The sequence below is a fragment of the Propithecus coquereli genome, unplaced genomic scaffold, assembly GCF_000956105.1.
Source record: "Propithecus coquereli isolate 6110/MARCELLA unplaced genomic scaffold, Pcoq_1.0 Scaffold76, whole genome shotgun sequence".
In the NCBI taxonomy this organism is placed as follows: domain Eukaryota; kingdom Metazoa; phylum Chordata; class Mammalia; order Primates; family Indriidae; genus Propithecus; species Propithecus coquereli.
The window spans coordinates 5252050-5271409 of NW_012153729.1; the positions used below are offsets into that span (position 1 = coordinate 5252050).

A 19360-nucleotide genomic window follows, 5' to 3' on the forward strand; every position below is an offset into this window, starting at 1 on the left:
GAAGCCTTTTACTTGGTTGAGATTCCTGTGAGCCACTCCATCCTCATTTCAAAAGAGACTCTGCACTCACCATGAAAGAGACAAAGGCTGAACACAACTTGGAAACGTCAAAGACGCAGAAGAGGGTTCTCTGGTCAGGGAAGAAGTAAGATTTGCATCCACCCTGATTTAGGGTCTCACATGCTGCTGTCACTCCACACGTCCTCCTGCCTTTGTTTCTGGCTTTATTCCGAGTTCTCACTGGAGTCAATAAACATTTGAGAAAGTGGCCTCTGATGCTCCCTGGCCTTCTGATGAGCCAGGAAATGATTCCAGTTGCGCAGAGCGGGACACAGGTGGCAGGTGTGGTACAGGAAAAGATCCATCAGAAGAAAGTTGGATACTCAGAGTCCATCGCTGTAAAATCTGGATCTTGGACCACTTTGTTCTTACGGGAAACAGAAAATCACCGTGCTGTATCTCAAGCCAGTGTAGTCATCTTACTTGGTGCTAAACCCACTGAACAGATCTTCAGTTTCGTTCAATTGGTTAAAGGAAGGATCTTAAATGGCAAAAGGACAGCTACTACTACGACGGCAAAAACAACATAAGCAACCTCTCTTCTCTAACAATTAGCATTCAACAGCCTACAAGTGATCCTCGAGGCTCTCCAGCTGTCCTCTGCAGAGGACCGAGGGGTCTTCCAATGAGCTGGGGCGGGCACGACCAGACCCTCCACCAGGGCAAATTCGCTTTGGTCATCTTTGTGCATTGGGATCCCACGTAAGACTTCGCCTCAAGACATACTAAAGGGCCAGGTGCAGTGGCTCACATCTGTAATCCCAGCCCTCTGAGAGGCCAAGGTGGGAGGATTGCTTGAGGCCAGGAGTTAGAGGCTGCAGTGAGCTATGACTGTACCACTGCGCTCCAGCCTGAGTGATAGAGCAAGACCGTGTCTCAAAAAAAAAAAGACATACTGCATAGCAAGCTCTAGAAAACCAACCAAAAAAAGTTTACTCATAACTCAAAGAGAAAAGGCCAAGAGAGACAGAGAGAAACAGATGCTGATGAAAATCTGGGGAGAACCAGCCTATGTATGATCACATGATAGAAATTCCTAGGATTAGGATAGAAATAATGATGAACATGCTTCTTATCTAGAGAAGTATCTGAGCCCCAAAAAGTGATGAGACACAGAGTTTCAGGCAGATTTCATATATGCTAGAATATATAACATTTTCACTCTTTAAAAATGACCGAAAAAGTCTTCACTGTGCAAACAAAAGAATATCAAGTTACACAGAGGAATAAACTCAGTTTGGCCATGCTGTTTGCTTCCGCAACACTAAATCCAGAAGACAACGGAGCAACACCTGTCAGAGCTTTGAAGCGAAAACGTCATCACTAGAAAGCTTTGCCCAGCCAAGCCGTTACGCCTGTAATAGGGTAACAGGTTGGCGCAACGAACTCTGCAAATACCCAGAAAACGCACCACCCAGCGTCACTCCCTGGGGAAGATGATTGCTTGAACGTGAAACCCTAAACAAGAACGATGGATTGGAATGTTCAGGAACTCAAGATTGAAGAAGCATAGCTGGGAAGGCAGGCAGGTCATTATCTATGCTCACAATAGCTCCCATTTCCAAATGCTCACGAGGCCCTCGCGTTGCACCAAAAGCTGTATGCACATGTAGCACCTCATTTAATTCTCCAAATAAGCCAGTGGTAGCATTATCCCCATTTCACAGATGAGAAAACCAGGGTTCAGGGAGTTTAAGCAACTTGTTGAGATAACTCACTAGTAAAGTAGCAGAGTCGGAATTTCAAAATGTATCCCAAAGAGCTCAGGTTCCTTCAATTTATTTATTTTTATACGTTTATTATTTTTTATGCTTATCCATGTCTTCTAATTTCTCTAAAAGAAACGTATCGTGTTTGAAATAAAACATCAATAGGTCTTTTTTTCCAGTTGAAATAAATCCAAAGACATAAGACAAATTACTCCAAAATGCTAACGAGGAAAGGATAAGTAGGACATTTTAGAAAGCAAGCAGGTACGGCAACATCAGTGCCAAAATATGCTGAATTCAATACAGCTGACCCTTGAACAACGAGGGGGTTAGGAACGCCGACCTCCTGAGCTGTCAAAGATCCATGCATATTTTTTGACTTCCCAAAACTTTACTAATAGCCTACTGTTGACCAGAAGTCTTACCGGTAACATAATATTTTGTGTTATATGTATTGCACACTGTATTCTTACAATAAAGTAAGCTAGAGAAAAGAAAATGTTACTAAGAAAATCACAAGAAAGAGAAAATATATTTACTATCCATGAAGTGGGAGTGGATCATCATAAAGGTCTTCTTCCTCGCTGTCTTCACATTGACTAGGCTGAGGAGGAGGAAGGCGAGGAGGAGGAGGGCGAGGAGGGAGAGGAAGGGTTGGTCTTGCTATCTCAGGGGTGGCAGAAGTGGAAGAAAATCCGGGGGTAAGTGGATCAGCGCAGTTCGAACTCGTGTCGCTCAAGAGTCGACTGTATTTTCCAACAGCATTAAGCAGAACCAGAGATACCCTGTATTTCTAAAAGGCACCCTCCACAGCAATCATGCAACAGTTACAAATTTATCCAAGCAACTTGGTGTCAAATACGTAAAGAAGGGAACTTCTAGGCAGAAACAGGAGAAGTTGTTTAACTGGAATGGTAAGTTTTAACACACCATGATCAACCTACAATGAGCAACCCCAAAAGTAAAGTAGAGAAGATTCATACTCCTACCTTCACGCCTCTCCAAAAAGGACCGGAATCACTACTGCCCATCCCCCTCTCCAGGCGGACAAGCGCACTGACAAGTGACTTCACCTGCAGGCGGTGGCTGGCGCCATCGAGGGCAAGACCTCACCTGGAACGTTGTGTATGGTGATGGCCAAGATGAGCAGCGCAATCCTTCTCCAGCTGCCGCCGCCGGGCTGCGCGGGGTTCCCTCGAGAAGGCACGGGCGGGGCGGGGCTCTCCGGAAGGCCGGCGGCTGCCACCTTCTTCCTCTGATACGCCTCACCGTTCTCACTCTTGTCTGAGCAAAAAGAGCGGGGTGGAGAGAGAGAGAGCGATTTGAGCACGTGCATGTTGGCGCTCGGGCAAGCAGCAGCAGGAAGAAGCTTCCACCCCCGAACTTCCTGTAGACCACGTAGTTTTCTACGTGTCCATTCATTCATTCACTCACGTGTCCATTCATTCGGCACACATTCACTGAACAGACATTGACTAAAAAGGATGAAAAAGATGAAAGTGTAGTATCCTAGCAATGCCTGTTTGAGATAAGCCATGCTGAGTAGTGACTCGGCGTGCAGATTCCAGACCCACGCCGCCCAGTGTACTTCCCGACTCAGCCACCGGTCAGCTGTGTGGTGCTAAACAACTAGCTTCCCCTCTCTGTGCTACAGTTCCCCGATTCAAAAAAAGGGAATAACAACATACCTATTTCACAGGGGTTTTATGAGGATTAAATGAGGGAATGCAGAAAGTGCTCAGAAGATACTAAGTGCTGAATGTACCGTTACTGTTGTGTTCCCTCGCTCCCACTGCCCCGCAGAATTACATACCGTGTGACCCTACTCTCCTGGTCACACCAATTCCCAGGAGCCAATTTCAATGCCAGGCTCAGCCCATCAGATTCCCTCCCCTGGGAGACCTGGGGACTCCACTGTAGGTGTCGAATCTCATCTTTTTAGTTTATATTTGAAGGATGTTGTTTCTTAGGGCCACGTTGTCCTAAATACCTATCGTCCCATGGTTATTTGTATATTCCTAACGAAGGCAAACTGCAAGGATCTGAAATACAGGAGCACAACAGTGAGGTACAGAATCCAGACCTCAGAGTTCACAGCATGGCACAGATCTGGGGAGGCTTCCTGGAGGAGGTAGGTCTTGAGTAAATCTTACGCACATGATGGCACAAATAAAAAGAAGGGTCTATCACAAGAGAAAATAAGAACCTGCTAAGCAGAACTCAGATGTCTGTTAAATTAAATAGGCAGGAGGCTACTGGCCTGAGGCTATCTGGACTTTGAGTTCCTACGTATCAACCTGCAACCTAACTTAGTGCATAAACAAACCAAAGCCTAACTAGGTGTATATTTTGGGGGGAACAGATAGCCAAGTCTCAGCCAATTACAAGCAGCCAAGCTTCAGCCAATCATCGTCAGCCAACTGATCAGACTATGCGCAAATAAGGCCAACTCCTGGCTGTAACCGATCAAGCTATTTCTGTGTTTTATTTCCTGTTTAGGCTACAAAAACTCACTACCCACATTTTGGGTAAGAGCTCTCTGAACGTCTGGTTTTGAGTGCTGCCCGATTCATGAAACCCTTCGGACTCAAGTAAACTCTGTTGAATGTATTTTCTCTAAAGTTGTTCTTTTAACACGGCACAGACAGGTGACCAGAACACATCTTTGGGAACTCCACTATGAGGAAGGCAACCATACACCCCGTTTTGGCTTGCCATCCCAGGGGAACTATTAGTGTCCCCTTGTACTCTCAAAAGTGTCTTGTTTGGATGATAAATTACGTGGCTCCCTGACTGTGGGGAACAGGAGGCACTGGACACTCTGGTCTGCTGGGGGACATCCCTAAAGTTAACAGGGAGAAGAACGAGGGGAAACTCTCCATGGTATTTCTACTTCCCTTCCCCATTTACAAAATTTCTACACGTAAAAAAACTCTCATCTCTAAGCTGAAAAGTTGGAGAAAAATTTTCCTGAAGCCAAATTAAGAAACGAGGGGCCACCTGCAGGACTGACCCCCTTGCTTCCCTGACCTTACAACTCTGGTCCAGCCGCCCCTCACTCCTTGCTGTGAAACAAGGCAAGGGGAGCTTATCTTGCCTTCATGGGTGCTCCACTTAAAGACCAGAATCTCACTGTAGAAACTCGATTGAATCTTTGATTCCCTTTCAGGTGAACTGCCTAAGTGGAATACCGTTTTAGATTTCAAAAACAGGACAATAAAAAAAAAAACCCTTCTTTTGAAAATCATTTTATATTTGTTTACTCAAATCATGCAAGTATGGCTTCAAGGGCAAGAAAATGCCAAAGGACAGTAGACTCACTCCACCCCAGCTCCCAACTGAATCTCAGTGCCATTAGGAAAAAGGGGGCCTTTAGCTGACCCTCCCCAACGCGAGGATGCCAGCTCTAATGGTCAGTAGCCCCGACGCACAAAACCGGCCTCTGCTGAATGCAACAATCTCAATTAGATAGCAACTCCTACCAGAAAGTATCTACACGAGGTGAAGCTCAATACTCAGTGTGTTATCCACACCGTGTGTGTGTGCGCACACACACACACACGCAGATACATACAAAGGACACCTACCACCAACCATCCTGCCTGACCGAGCAAATAGACCGGCCTGCATGTATGCACGCATGTAAGTATCTGTACACACACACAAGGAAGGGGTGTATGCATGCCAAGTAAACAAAAAATAGACAAACAACGCAGCAGACACAAGCTAGGAAACAAACTGAAAACAAACACCAGGGAAAGCAAACAAACAAAAAAGAAAGAAACAAACAAGTCCCAAAGCCCGCCAACAAACAAACCGGGGCCCCGCCGAAGGCAACCAACCTTCCCCCAACAAGCAAGAAAAAAAAACGAAGGCCCCCGCCCCCGGCCGAACCCAAAAGCCCGGCCCAAAAGCCCCCCAAGGGGAAGCCAAAAAGGCCAAAAAAAAAAACCTTTTCCCTTGAGGATTTAATAATTTAAGAGAGGACAGACAGGGAAGACACAAATTCCTTTAAACCTATGGGGCGGAAATGCGCACACTAACAATCACTGAGGGTTGTGCTTATTTTCTCCAGTCTCACAAAAGGATCCTACTCCGAATCTCCTGCCGCCGACGCACAGAGGGACAGAGCTGGGAGGCACCACAAGCAAATTCTAGCACCAGGCTTGTGTTTAACAGGAACATCAAGAAGAATAAAGAGTTATTAACCAAAGTAAAAATGCACGCCTGACCTCAGGTCCCAGCCAGTGAAAACTGACGTCGGTGCCTTTCCCAGTGGGAAACGGGGCTGTGAATGCCTTACGTACTTGTGAAAGTTAAATAAGCCACCATTTGGTGACAACCACTAATGAGTCTGCAACAAGGAAGATTAGTCCAAATAAATCATTACAGGGCACGATGTATTGATGTATCAGGAGCAACGCATCTTCTTGCTTCTCCTGGTAAGGTTAGTTAGACCATCGCATCCAACAAGCAAAATGCCAGTGCGTGGGCAAAGGATGACCAGTTAGTGGAGGCAACTGCCAAGCACGTCGTGGGGTGTGTGGGTATGCCAGAGTGACAAGAACGCTGTGAGATTTCTTGAAATAGGAAGGGTTCGGGCACTTTTGAAGTAGAGTTTGGCAAAGAGGAGGAGGAAGGGCGGAAGCAGTTCATGTCAAACTCAGGAATCGAAAACAACAGTGATACTGGCTAATAGCTGACATCAGGAACTTATCAATTAATTGTCAATCCTTACAAAGACCATAAAGTAGAGATTAATGCCCTTTAACACATGAAGAAAATGAAGAACAGAGAGGTGGAGTAACTCATCCCAGGTCACACAGCCAGCCTATGGTGGATTCAGGAGTCGACTCAGGTCCTTGGTCTCCAGAAGCCACACTCTTAACCAGGCCCCACGGGTGACTGGGGATAGAGTCGGGGGTGGGAGAAGGGGTTGACCTGCTCGTCTGCTTGCCAGAAAGGGTAGCAGAAGCAGTCACCGCGGCGAGAAGGTTGCGGAGAGGGTCTGGTGAGCTCCCGTTGCATGACACCAGAGGGCAGGAAGGCTCATGGGAAACCTGGTATCTACCATCATTCTCGCTTGTAGACAAACCTGAGAGCGTTTCTTAAAAGCAGCATTTCTTAACCCACCAGATCTACTATTTCTAAGTGTGAAGCAGCTGAAAGGAGAAAATATTTACCAACATCAAGCCCAGAACACAGGGTTATAATTCTTTCGGAAAGGTAGAAAGAAAAGACCTTTTGCCATTAGAAAAGAAGCTGGGCATATCAAAAAAAAATTAAATTTATTAAAATAGAATCGAGCATCTAAGAATCCACACAGAGAAGGAGCCCGCTACAGCGGCAGCTGTCATCCTCCTCACTTTGCAGGTAGCAAAGGCGCCGCGGTGCTGCGTTTGAGAGCGCGGCCCACACGGAACCGGGGGACAAGTCCCAGGCTCACCTTTCGCACTGAATCACCAGGTGACCTTATCTGATGCATGTGCTTCCTTGGTTACCTGTTCCCGAAACAGGGGATGTGATTCTTGTCACAGCACATCGCATGATGGAGAAAAGCAGACGCAGGTCCCGCAGGCGCGAGCCCAGAAACCGTCAGCAAACCCTGTTGCCTGGGTAAGACCCTGCCCCCCGGGGCCTGGTCTCCTCCCCTGTTCCGTGGAAGGCCCTGCAGTCCTCTGGTCAATGGCTCTAAACCATTTTGGATCAGCAACTGCTTTTGAAAATACAGCAAATGTTACAATCCAGAAAAAAAAAAAGACAAGTTTGAAATAATTTTTGAGTCTTTATGGAGTCAACAGTCTCAGATTAAGAACATCTTGCTAGATAAATGCCGTGTTAACCTTCATTTTCAAAGCCCACGGGCCCGATCACACAAGAAACACAGAAGGTCTGCGGTCCCTGAGATGATGTAACTGGTTACATCTGATGGGCCCGATGACGGAGCCTCAGGAATGGCAACGCTAATTAACAGATCACCAGCCGCCAGAGAGCTCTAACGATATTCCCAAGGTATCGCTGGAGATGATTTGGTTGGATTAGCACAAACAGGCAAATCCTCATCTGCGAAGCACAGAAAGCATCAAATCCCTGGAAAAAAGTCTTCCTAAACCCCTGTTAATAAAAGGTAAAATGAAGAGTAGCCAGCACTATATATTCGCTGTGTAGCATATGCACACAAACAAAATCAAAAGGCCAATCAAAAGCAGGGAAGAAGAGAATCCATTTACTCATATTTTTCCTTCCTTCTTGTTTCCCAGAGAATCAGCATAATTTAGGGGAGGGAACTCAATCATCAACACGAGTATGACAACGCTTGCTAAGAATCTGGTCCTGGCTCTTTAATCGTATATGGGATCAGAATGATTTCCCGTATATGATGAGTGCTGGATTTGAACACGAAATAATTACTCCACTTTGGTTAGCATCCACCTCGGCACACAGAGAAACCAAGGCCCACAGAGACCTTAACAGTCACACACATGGAAACTCTAGACAGAGCCAGGGCAGTTCTCCTCGTCTCCTCTAAGCAGAAGACCCCTCAGCTTAGAGACGTTCAAGCTCATGACTGTCTCTAAACCTATCCAAAACTCTCCTACTGTTTCCTTTGTGTAAAGCTATAAAAATACATGTACAATAAAGACCATTTCCAAAAGAGAAGAAGTCTCCCATGTTCCTAACACAATTGCTTACTTTCATCCCTACCCCTTGCCCAGTTCATGCACGTTGAGAATTTGCATTTTTGAAGTCAGTGCAAAGTCACAGTGAAGAGAACAGATGTGAGGGCCACACTGTCTGCCGTGGGACCACGGCTCCGTCCATGCCATCAGGCTTCAGGCAAATGCTATCTTTTTGCCGTAAATGCTGTCTGCAGAACCCACCGGGCACTTGAGATGTGACCCGACTTACGGGAACCAGGAAGGCTCGCCGGCCAGAGATCGCCAATGTAATGGAGTCTATCATTTGGCAAGAGACTGCAAGAAAGAGGGAAGGAAAATGATGCTGATGGCTCCTCCCTAGAAACTTCCCTTGGCTGCTCCGAGTCCTAGCAGGCTATTCACCCAAGAATGTCCTCACATCCTCCAGAACTGCTGACATACAGGATGGAAATGTAAAGTCTTAGCATAAAACCAACAGCAGAGCATCTGTTTAAATTTCGTCAGCTTAGTGAGTTTAATGGGTGTAAGTGCCCAAGGTAGGGTTGGTCAGCCACTCCATCCATCCACCTTGCCACTGGGCAAGCGACCTGTCAACACCTTGTTTCTGATTACTACGTGCATATTAGAGCAACCTTGGAAAACCTAAAGGTATGCAGAAGAAAACTGAAATCACCCATCATCACACCACCTAACAAATCATAATAGTTAGAGGTTGGTGTATTTCCTTCCCCGCTTTTTCCTGTGGTTTTACAGGTCAGATATCATATTATCCAACAGTAGACTGTTTTTCTTCCCACTAAATACAACATAACCACTTCCCCATATGATTAAAAATGCTTTCACGCACTTTGAGTGATACACATTATTATTTACTTTCTCATACCATTGGGTTTTGATTTCTGAATATTTTTCTTATAAATACCACGCTAAAATCCTTAACCTATATAAACAGTCATTTGGACAAAGTTCCCAGAAGTCGAATGGCTGATCCAGGGGCCTTGATGCACTTGTCTAAGAAATTTCCAGGAAGGACAGAGTTCGCAAGTTCTCATTATGCCATTTCTTAGTCAGCCCCGGGTAGCTCTCATTGAAAAACAAATGTATTCATTTATGGGGGAAATGACATTTCCCTTAATTTGTATTTCTTTGACTGCAAGTGAAGATGAACATTTTTCAGAGTTGCAGGCATATTTCTTTCCTCTTTTGTGAGACGCCCTCTGCCCAAATGAGGCCTCTTTAAGTAATGATAATATGATTAGCTAATTCCTTACAGACACGGGCAATTTTCCCATCATGGACTTGTGTTTGTCAGTGAGACCTAGCTGGGAGCGGCCGATGTTATTACGTATCAGACAGATGTATCCACCTGACCAAGCTGGAGTTTTAGCCTTAATTTTTTTATTCCTTTTTGAGATTCCTCAAGACATTATAGGGCCTTAAAAAAAAAAATATTTTCTGCTTTCCTTATGCCTATATATGCTAATGGTCCTAAAAGCTAATTTTCTGAGGTCATTTCCTCTCTCGCCATTGAAACATCACTCTTTTCTAAAGCAGAGGTTGTATGACGGTGGTCTCCTGCTTCCCTAGTCGTCTTCTCCCCCGAGGCACAACAGTTCTTCTAAACAACCCAGAAGTTTTATAATCAATGGACATAAACAGAATTTATAGGGAATAGAAATCTTGCTGGGGTTGCCAGCAAATAAAGAGACAGTATACTCAGTTATGTTGGAATTTCAGATAACACCAAAAAAAAAAATTTAGTATAAGTATGTCTCAAATACTACATGGGATATACTTATGCTAAAACTATTGATTGTTTATTTGAAATTCTAATTTAACTAGGTAACCTGTATTTTATCTGACAACCCTGCTTGTTGTGCCCAATCTAGGGCCGAAGTTCTGGGGTTTGGAGAAGCTGGGCAAACTGACTGCCCTCTACTCTGAAAACAGCCACACGCTATGTCTCTGCATCAAATCTATCAAGGATGTAACTGCAGGGGCCACACCTGACCCAGGGCAGAAAGAGATTCCATTGGAGACCAAGGAAACTTCAAGATAACTGAAGTATTTATTATATTTAGTTACGAACCTTTAGGCACAGAAGCATGTGGAGTTTAAGAGGCGTGATCCTAAACTGATTTCTGATCTTTGTCACTACAACTTCTGGATATTTCCATTAATCATTCTAATAATCACAGGCACATGATTATCAGAGGGTCAGATGCTGCCCGTGTAAGGAGGCCTGATTGCATTGCCTCACTCTTTGCAGTCAGCATATGTTTTTCCAGGCATTGAAAGTCATCTATGTCTTCCTTTTGATGCTTCTGAATAAGCTATTGCTTAGTGACAACACAGATACAAATAGATCTGCATAATTGGTGAAAATTAAACGTACATCAGAAGAAGAGATGGGTCCGCTATCTGCTACAGATTTCTCATCCATTAAGCAGACCACCCACTAAAATGTTCCTTGTTCCAAGTATCTATGTAAGATAATTTCTGCTCTCAGGCAACAGGGCCGAAGTGTCCAATAATATTAAAAGTCCACCTACCAGGTCAGCTCTTCTACTTTAAAGCCACAGAAATCCATTTCCTGAACACGAGTCCATTCCTGATTAATTAGCTGTGATCTAAAAATAAATCCTAGGTGGAGTCCGGAGCCACCTCTACACTTCCTCTTAGCCCACCCTGAACATGCATATTCAGCGCAAACACCCCAGGGGAGGGAGACCACCGTAGCTTTTGGAACATCCATCAGCAAAAGACATTTCCCTCAAAAAAAAAAAAAAAAAAAGTCCCTGCACACTCATCAGAGAACCGGCATTTGGGAGAATACCAATGCTTACAAAAGCTTTGAAAGGACTTCCAACCTCCCTCGCTTAACTTTACGTGGTTGTACATTACCAGGTCAAGGAGGAGGTGGACAAGAGAATAGTACCTACTTCAGGGCTCAGGTCCAGCCTTGATCATCAGGCTCACTTTGCCCGTGAGGTGTTGCTGCTCTGCCATCTTCTCTAATTCTGAGAACAAGGACTAAAAGCCTAGACCGCTTTATCTCAAAGTGTGGAGTGAAGACCACCCATTGCAGTGTCATGATGGGAGCTACCAAAAGGCTGATTCCTGGACCCACTCTGGAGCTACTAAATTAGAATATTTGGGAGCGAGGTTCAGGAACCTACCTTGTATAAGCTATATCACACAGGCATTCACCCTAAGATAATTATGATACAGATTAAATTTTGAAAATTAATGTTTCAGGCCGCCAACCACAAGTTGGTCCAGGTACTTCCTCTAAACCTAAATGTACTTCGGTCTAGCTATTACTGTCCAATTAGGTATCTCATGGCAATGGACAGGGATATTCCTGACCCTTGGTTATATCTGGGTATTTAAGGATACATAAGCTTCTTTTCCAAAGACACAGTGGGGAAGGCAAAGGAATTTAAGACTAGAAGGTGAAAAGTAATTGGATTGCCTTGGGAGAAACCATCACTTCCTTTAATCAAATAAAAATCCTCTGTTTTTAAAAAGAAAAAAAAAAAAAGAGGATATGGGCTATCGTAAGTGAAATAGACAAGGAAATGTAACCTCCAGCAGAGGAACTGAGAGAAAAATAAATTCCCCTAAACCAAGGCGTTCTCTCATCTTCCCTACGTCTCTAGCTCAAATCCAGCCCTCTATTTACATCTCCCACTTCCTCTCTTGTCCTAGAGCTGGTTGCCAGGAATCACAACATGACAACAACTGTGAAAACTGTTAGTTGCTACAATCAAGAGAGTATAGATGTTACCAGTATTTGCAAATAGTATTATATTCTGTAAACTACAAAAAAACAAGAAGCTTTCCTTTGTCCAAGGCCATATATACGAAAGGACATGCGGTACCAAAATGGTTTAAGTCTGTGGTCCCCAAGATCACCTGTAGCTGTGAGAGGGCCCCAAGAAGGGAAACGTCTAGAAGTCCAACTTCCTGAAGGCAGGGCTGCCTTCCAGCAAGACTCACAAGCCGGAGAAAGGGGGGATTCCCCAACATAGCCCACAGGGACGTGGGAGCTAAGCAACCAGAGGGGGAGAGGAAGAGAGAGCGGGTAGGGAGAGCAGGGGAAAAGCCACCCTAGGGAAGCCTCATGCATGTCCTCAGACATCTACATCTTCGATATACTAGACCACATTAAATTTACACCAGCTCTTCCTCTCCCTTTAGAAAGACACAATTAAATGAGTGGAATGCATGGCGTAGAATTCTCGGGCCGACTCTATCTCCAGTTTTCCGTGTGCAACCTAGGAAAGGTTGCAACCTCTAAAGGCCTTAGCTTCTTCCAACCGTAAAAATGAGACAAATTAGACAGACTTCAGGGTGCCTCTCAGGGCTAACATCCTTCCACTCCAGGGCAGCGAGAGCCTCTGACTCAGCTGGCAGAAACCATCACTCATCCTCTGTGCATCGGGGAGAGTGGCTATTTCCAGTGCCGGAGCCTACGGAATTCTGTGCTAGCCCAAGAAATTCCCCAAGATGAGCTTCAGGGACAGCACGTTCCAACTGCCCATAGAATAATGTTCACTAAATAAGGAGCAAATTCATCTGCCTAGAAAAGTTGGTATCTCTTTGTCCCTTAAAATTAAAAAAAAAAAATTCCCTTAAAATGTATTAAAATCTTTTCTGATAATACAGAAATTCTTACACACTAGAGAAAATTTAGAAAATACTGATAAGTACAATGAAACACTGAAAATCATTCATTGCCCAGAGGTGACCACCCTTAAAAAAATCCTAGCAATCTTTTTTATATTTATATTGGATAGATGCAAGTAGAGATGAAAACACATACACCTATTAATGTATACATGTTTTTTCAATTGGATTTCAAACCTAATCCTCCGTAGCAATAAAGCGTGCACATGGTCCGCATTATTAAATATTCTCCTGTATCAGTGGTTCTCAACCACATTTCCTTTACCTACTAGAGACCAAATGGGTAAAGTGCTGGGTTTCCAGTAGGCAAATAGAGAACTAAAAATACATACTCAAGAATTTTTTGGTTGCTAGGAAAAAAAAAAAAAAAAACGTGTTCATCGTTCAACTTATTTCAAAGTCAGGCACAACCAGTTATCTTCCAAACCTCTTGCGAGCTTTGGTGCTTAGGACAATAAAAGTGAACCGGACAGGAATTATAAATCACCACTTAAAAATTGGCCAAATGTTGCTTGAACTTAAAAGGGCCAATCCATCTTACTCTGAGATATCTGTGGTGCAAATGTTACCTTTAGGAGGAGTTTCTGAGGCCTGGCTTCTTCAGGCTCAGCTTAAATGACATATTAGAGTGAGTGAGTGAGTGAGTGAGTGAGTGTGTGTGTGTGTGTGTGTGTGTGTGTGTGGTGTGGTGTGTGTGTGAAGCGGAGGGGAGTCTTTCTGCATGCAGCCTGATGTTCCATAATAACAGTTTTCAAGTGCATCATTCATCTGTCCCCTGACCCCAGGCCTGCCACCTCTCCTGCCCCAAACACCATGAGGAAGGGCCTGAGTCTGTCTTGCTCACAACTCTACGTGCTACAGTGCCCAGCACAGTGTCTGGCACATAGTAGGGACTGGATCTTTTTTGAATGAATCATGAAAGCCAACAGACGACATTCACACACATCCACACAGAACATTTCACGCAAACTTTTAGGGCATTCATGATCCTAAGACGACTAAGAGCCTCATTCTACGATATCCTACCTTACTCATAGACCAACATGTATTTATCCAAAGGCCGATTTTACGGCCATGTAGATCAAAGGTCGGCAAGCATTTTTGATATAGATCCAGATACAAAATATGTCGGACTTTGTGGGTCATCCCATCTTTGCTGCAACCATTCAGCTCTGCCACCGTAACACAAAGGCACCCACAGACAATTACGTAGATGAGCTGGCGCGTCTATGTTCCAATAAAACTTTATTTACAAAAACAAGCAGCGAGCCAGATTTGGCCTGCAGGTTGAACTTTGCTGACCTCTGACATAGACTATTAAAAGCAGGACTTTTAAGATCCCTCTAAAATTTATATCTTTCTGTTATCAGTGGCCCTCAGAGAATTGTTCCAAAGCCTTTCTGCTCACCAAAGAATTGTCTAGGTCCACCTAAGGGTGAGCGTTCTACATAGATCATAGGAGACAGCCCTTCTCTGCAGGAGAGAGTGAAGGACGTCACAAAGCATATTCTGCCGCAAAGAATCTGCAACGAGCAGATGCACCTGTATTCTTTAAAGTAGAAAACAAGTCCTGTGTTAGTGTAACCTGCAAGGCTCAGAAGGGGAAGCCACATCAAGGCTCTGATGAACATTCAAGGGGTGGGTGGGCTCATTTCTAATCAGCATGGGCTTATAAATAAGGAGCAACTAGCATATCATTGAGATGCAAACAATTTACACATTATGTAAATGCAACTAAATTGTCTCTAAAAGTTTGTTTTCTTAATTAGCTAAATATTTCCCCAGCAACATTTTCATGCTATTAATCTACTCAAGAAACAGCTCAGACAATGTGAAGGTAAACTGTACCAAAGCTACCCACACAGCTAAGGAAAAAAAAATTCTACAAGAAAGGGGTCCTAGCGAATAAAAAATGACCATTCTCCCAGCCTGAGTGTTCTCCATGAAAAAGAACACAAGTCAAACGGTGTCCCGGCAAACTTCTGCCGAGGTTTGAATCGAGGGAGGCAGCGGGAACTCCTGGCCGATCGTGCTCGTTTCTGGCCGCCACCTCCCCACGTTCACCAGATCAGCAAAAGTGATTCAGACACGGGATCCGCCTGCTTCCCTCGCCAGGCTTAACAGGGATGACAGCTGCGAGTCCCAGAAGTTTCCCCTCACTCTAACCTTTTTAGGACATGCATTCTGTGTGTGTGTGTGTGTGTGTGTGTGTGTGTGTGTGTGTGTGTGTGTGTGTGTGTGAGAGACGGAGAATATGCATGTACATGTGTATGCGCCACACGCAGATTATGAGCTACGCACAGTTAATTAGTCTGGCATTTCCTCCAGGTCTTTTCCTGGGGACTGTCAACCTAAGCAAGGCACAGTGGGTGCAGGCAGGCAGGGGCACAGGCGGAGAAGCCCGAGTTGCTGGCACGCTGCCCCAAGGCACCCTGTCCTCCAGCAGGCACGAATCACGGAGACAAGCGAAAAGCCCACGGCAGGCTCTTCGCATTTCCTCTTTTCTTACCTCTTCAGGCTTCTCTTTTCCTTTTTCTCAAGGAAATGACACAGAGAACTCTGCATGTCACTGCATAGAGAGCAGGAAAGAGTGGTTCTAGGGGACTGAGAACCTGGGCACAATCACTTGCTGTGAAGCAGCCGTTTCTCTGCCCGCATGCTGATGTCCTGGCCCGACCATTTCCTGGTCATGTGTCTTTGGGGATGTCCCTTGATACCCGCTGTGCCTCAGTTTCCACATTTGCCAAATGGGGATGATAGGATTATTGTGGAGAGCAGACGAGCACATGTATAGGACCTATGTGGCACGTAACACACGAAACACAACCACGTTTCTATAGTTTCCATAATGAACTTGCACTGCATTTATAAAAATATAACAGAAAGACTAACGACGCACCTAGTACACCTAAGCCATTCTTCAATCCAAAAGGGCAGGAGGCCCGTGGTGGAGGGAGAAAAAAATTAGATCATAAGATTTGGTGCAGAATTTTCACATACCATCAAATCCCAGTTCTCCGTGCCAGAGGAGCAGAACCATGTCTTGGCTGTAATGCAAACACTTTTTAAAATTCCACAACCATATTGACATTTTCAACTTTCAGAAAGGATCACCTGCTGTTAAAGATAATAGAGACTTTCCATCAATAAAAGGAGGGGGCAGGTGCCCTTTAAGATCATCTATGTTGCTTTGGAATACAGAGTCACTTTCTCTTTGTTTCTTTTTTAAAAGTAGATTTACTCTTCTAATGTAGTTTACTTAATCTAACAGCGATACCAGTTTGCCCCTCCTAAAAAATGTTACTACCAGGGAGATGGGAAGACAGGTTACCAGCATCCCTGAAGCATGCCGGCTGCTTGTTTTATCCAGAGAAGACTATGACTGATTGATAGATGATACAAAGACAGATAACATATCATACATACACACACATACACGCTTAAGTACATACATGATCAATATGTACTATATAACCAATGCTATTTCATGAAGCCATTATGTCTCCATATTCGGGTTGATTTTTTAAAAAATTATACATATATGCCTTTTAGAAATTCACGCGGGCAAATGAAATCCAATGGCTTCATGAAATAGCACCAGACAGCGAACTGCTGGGATGAACAGGCACCACTCTGTGGTCCCTGCATTTGTCCATAAATACAGGTAAGAAGGGAATGACCAGGAGGAAAATTGGTTTCTAGGAGGAAAAAAAACTACAATGAATCGACCCATTAGAATGTAGCTCCCAGCAAGCAAAACAACATCTCTCTGACATTTTTTTATTGAATTGGGGGCCACTGCATTTTCAAAGGATGGCTTTCTTTCTCTAAGGCTGTGGTCCCCCACCGCACCAGCTGTGGTCCCCACCGCACCGGCTGTGGCCCAGTACCAGTCTGCGGCATGTTAGGAACCAGGCTGGGCATCGCCACCTGAACTCTGCCTCCTTCCCCTGTCCCCCACTCCCACTCCCCCCATCCATGGAAAAATCCTTCCATGAAACTGGTCCCTGGTGCCAAAAAGGTTGGGGACTGCTGCTCCAAGAAATCCGATGGGCACATGCCAAGATGCCCAACTGACTTAGCGAGGGCTCCGCGTGGATTCCCAGTGCAGGGAGGCTGCATTCTCCAGCCCTCTGCTTTCTGACACAGAAGCGCTGGGTCAGAAGGGAGGCTGACAGGCAAAGGTGTCTGTGCCCACCTGAGGTTGCCTGGAGCTAACGGAGCAAAGAAAAAATTGGTTCTGAGACAGCGGGAATAAAAGAAATTAAAAATCAAATGGAGTGGGACTTCACAAAGTCAGAGTGGGGACAGAGAAGGGCTCTGTTTGGTGAGATCCTAAGATCTGATAGGGCAGAGCAGAAACGTTTGCCAGGCTGGGAGCATCCTTTCTCATACCTGTCCCACTTCGGGACCACAAAGGACACACAAAGAATGGCTTAGTTCCTAATGGAAAACAAATGACACTCAGCAAAGGTTTTGAGAAGGGGAGCAACACGGCTGCTGGGAGCTTTGTATTCCTTCACCTTCAGCTAAAGGCAGAAACCTCGCGCTGAAAATGAAGGCTTCGGAAGTAGAAATTCTTCCAGTGTTCAGATAATTACCATCCTCTAGGGTACGGAAGGAGCACAGGGCAGTCGTCCTCAACCCACCTGGTAGCTCCTGTTATACAAAGCGAGGCGGGAGGCAGGAGGCTGAGGCCGTGTGTGCACGATTGGAGTAGCCTGTGTGTAGCTGGATGGTAGAAGACTCGAGCTGAGCCCAGCCCCAGTAAAAGATCTTTCCCAATGGTTCTAAAACTTGAGCATGCAAAAAACAAACAAAAAACAACAACAAAAAAAACCCCACAAAATATATCTGGGAAGCTTGAGGAAAGTGCAGATTCTCGCACTCCATGGTAGACCTGGGCAGAGCTCGCGAGTCTGCAGCGCTGACTGGCACCCAGATACCGTAATTCAGAGGAGGAAGATGGATCCAGGAGAACACAAAGGAAAACCATTAGGAATGGACTCCCAAGCTGGGCCCCTAAGAGCCTAGATGTCTTGCTGTTTACAAGGAATCTTCACTGGGAGGTTGTACCCTCATTGTACTCACCTTGCCCCAAATGGAACATACTGCCTTTTGCCAAGAATGTGTTCCTCCTCTTGTAATCTGTTTTAGGATGAGATTCCAAGACCTCACAATCTTCCCCATGTGCCAAACAAGGGGCAACACAAGAGCAAGTGTTCGTGTGTGGAACCCACTCTGACAAATCCTGTTCTCAGTGGACCCAAGGGAATCCCACGGAGAGACTCGCCCCCAAGACACTGGGTGAGCAAGTGGGGGTAACCTGTGATGTTCCACTCATGAGGGTCCCAAATCCAGTCCAGAGCACATGAGCAGGAACACAGCATCCTACCCTGGCATGGCTGCCCGGCACATTCTCTCAAAGTTATTAGAGTACAGTTATCGGAGTCTGCTCTCCATAAACCACCTAAAAGTGGCAGGTCCTGACCTCCCCACCAACACCTTTCCCATATTATGCCACTACAGCCCCCAGCTGCAGAGAAGCCAGGTCCTGGCTCAGCCGAGCTCACAGAATCGCCAGTGTCAGAGGCAGGCAGCGGGGGTGGGCTGCAGCTTGCAGTGTGCCTGCTGCCATGGCAACCCATGATCAACCGGGCTGGGGAAGAAGGTGCTTTGCTTAATTGAAATCGGGGCAATATTTTAGCACAAACATCAAGGAAGTTAATACTCAATTTGATTTTCTCCTGCCCTCTTTTCCCCCTTTCTGTTCATGTCACTAAGTGGCTTGACACCATCCCTCTACTCCACCAAAAAAAAAAAAAAAAAGCCCCAAACCCACAAAAGATCTCCAGTGGAGGCAGTCCATAAACCACTGAGCCTAAACGCCCTTCTCCACCCCACACTCATGCACAAAGCAACCTAAAATCCTAAGGTTCCCTGGGTTAGTCACCTGCCCACCCAAAAGATTCTTTCTGCCCAAAAGATTCTTAAGAATGCACTGGCTTTGCCATCACCACCTCACGGGGCCATATGTCTCATTTTTAACGTGACTGAGAATCACCCAGGGAGTTTAAAATGCAGATTCCCTGGCCCCTCCCCCAGAGAGTTGGTTTGGGCAAATCAGGGACAAAACATAAGCATTTTTTTCTAGCACTCCAGGGAATTCTGATCTTGACTAGATAAAGATCCCCGCTGTGAGAATGTGGCTCAACAGATTCAGGGTCTTCCCCTAGATCT

General features: G+C 45.2%; 1 protein-coding gene across 1 annotated transcript in view; it reads right to left on the reverse strand.

Moving 5' to 3' along the window:
• SLC39A11 (solute carrier family 39, member 11) overlaps positions 1 to 19360 on the reverse strand; it is a 339114-nt gene that overhangs the window by 134256 nt on the left and 185498 nt on the right. Inside the window, exon 6 of the mRNA XM_012662402.1 lies at positions 2883 to 3053. Within this exon, the coding sequence (XP_012517856.1) occupies positions 2883 to 3053 (171 nt within the window). The remainder of the gene's footprint in view (positions 1 to 2882; positions 3054 to 19360) is intronic.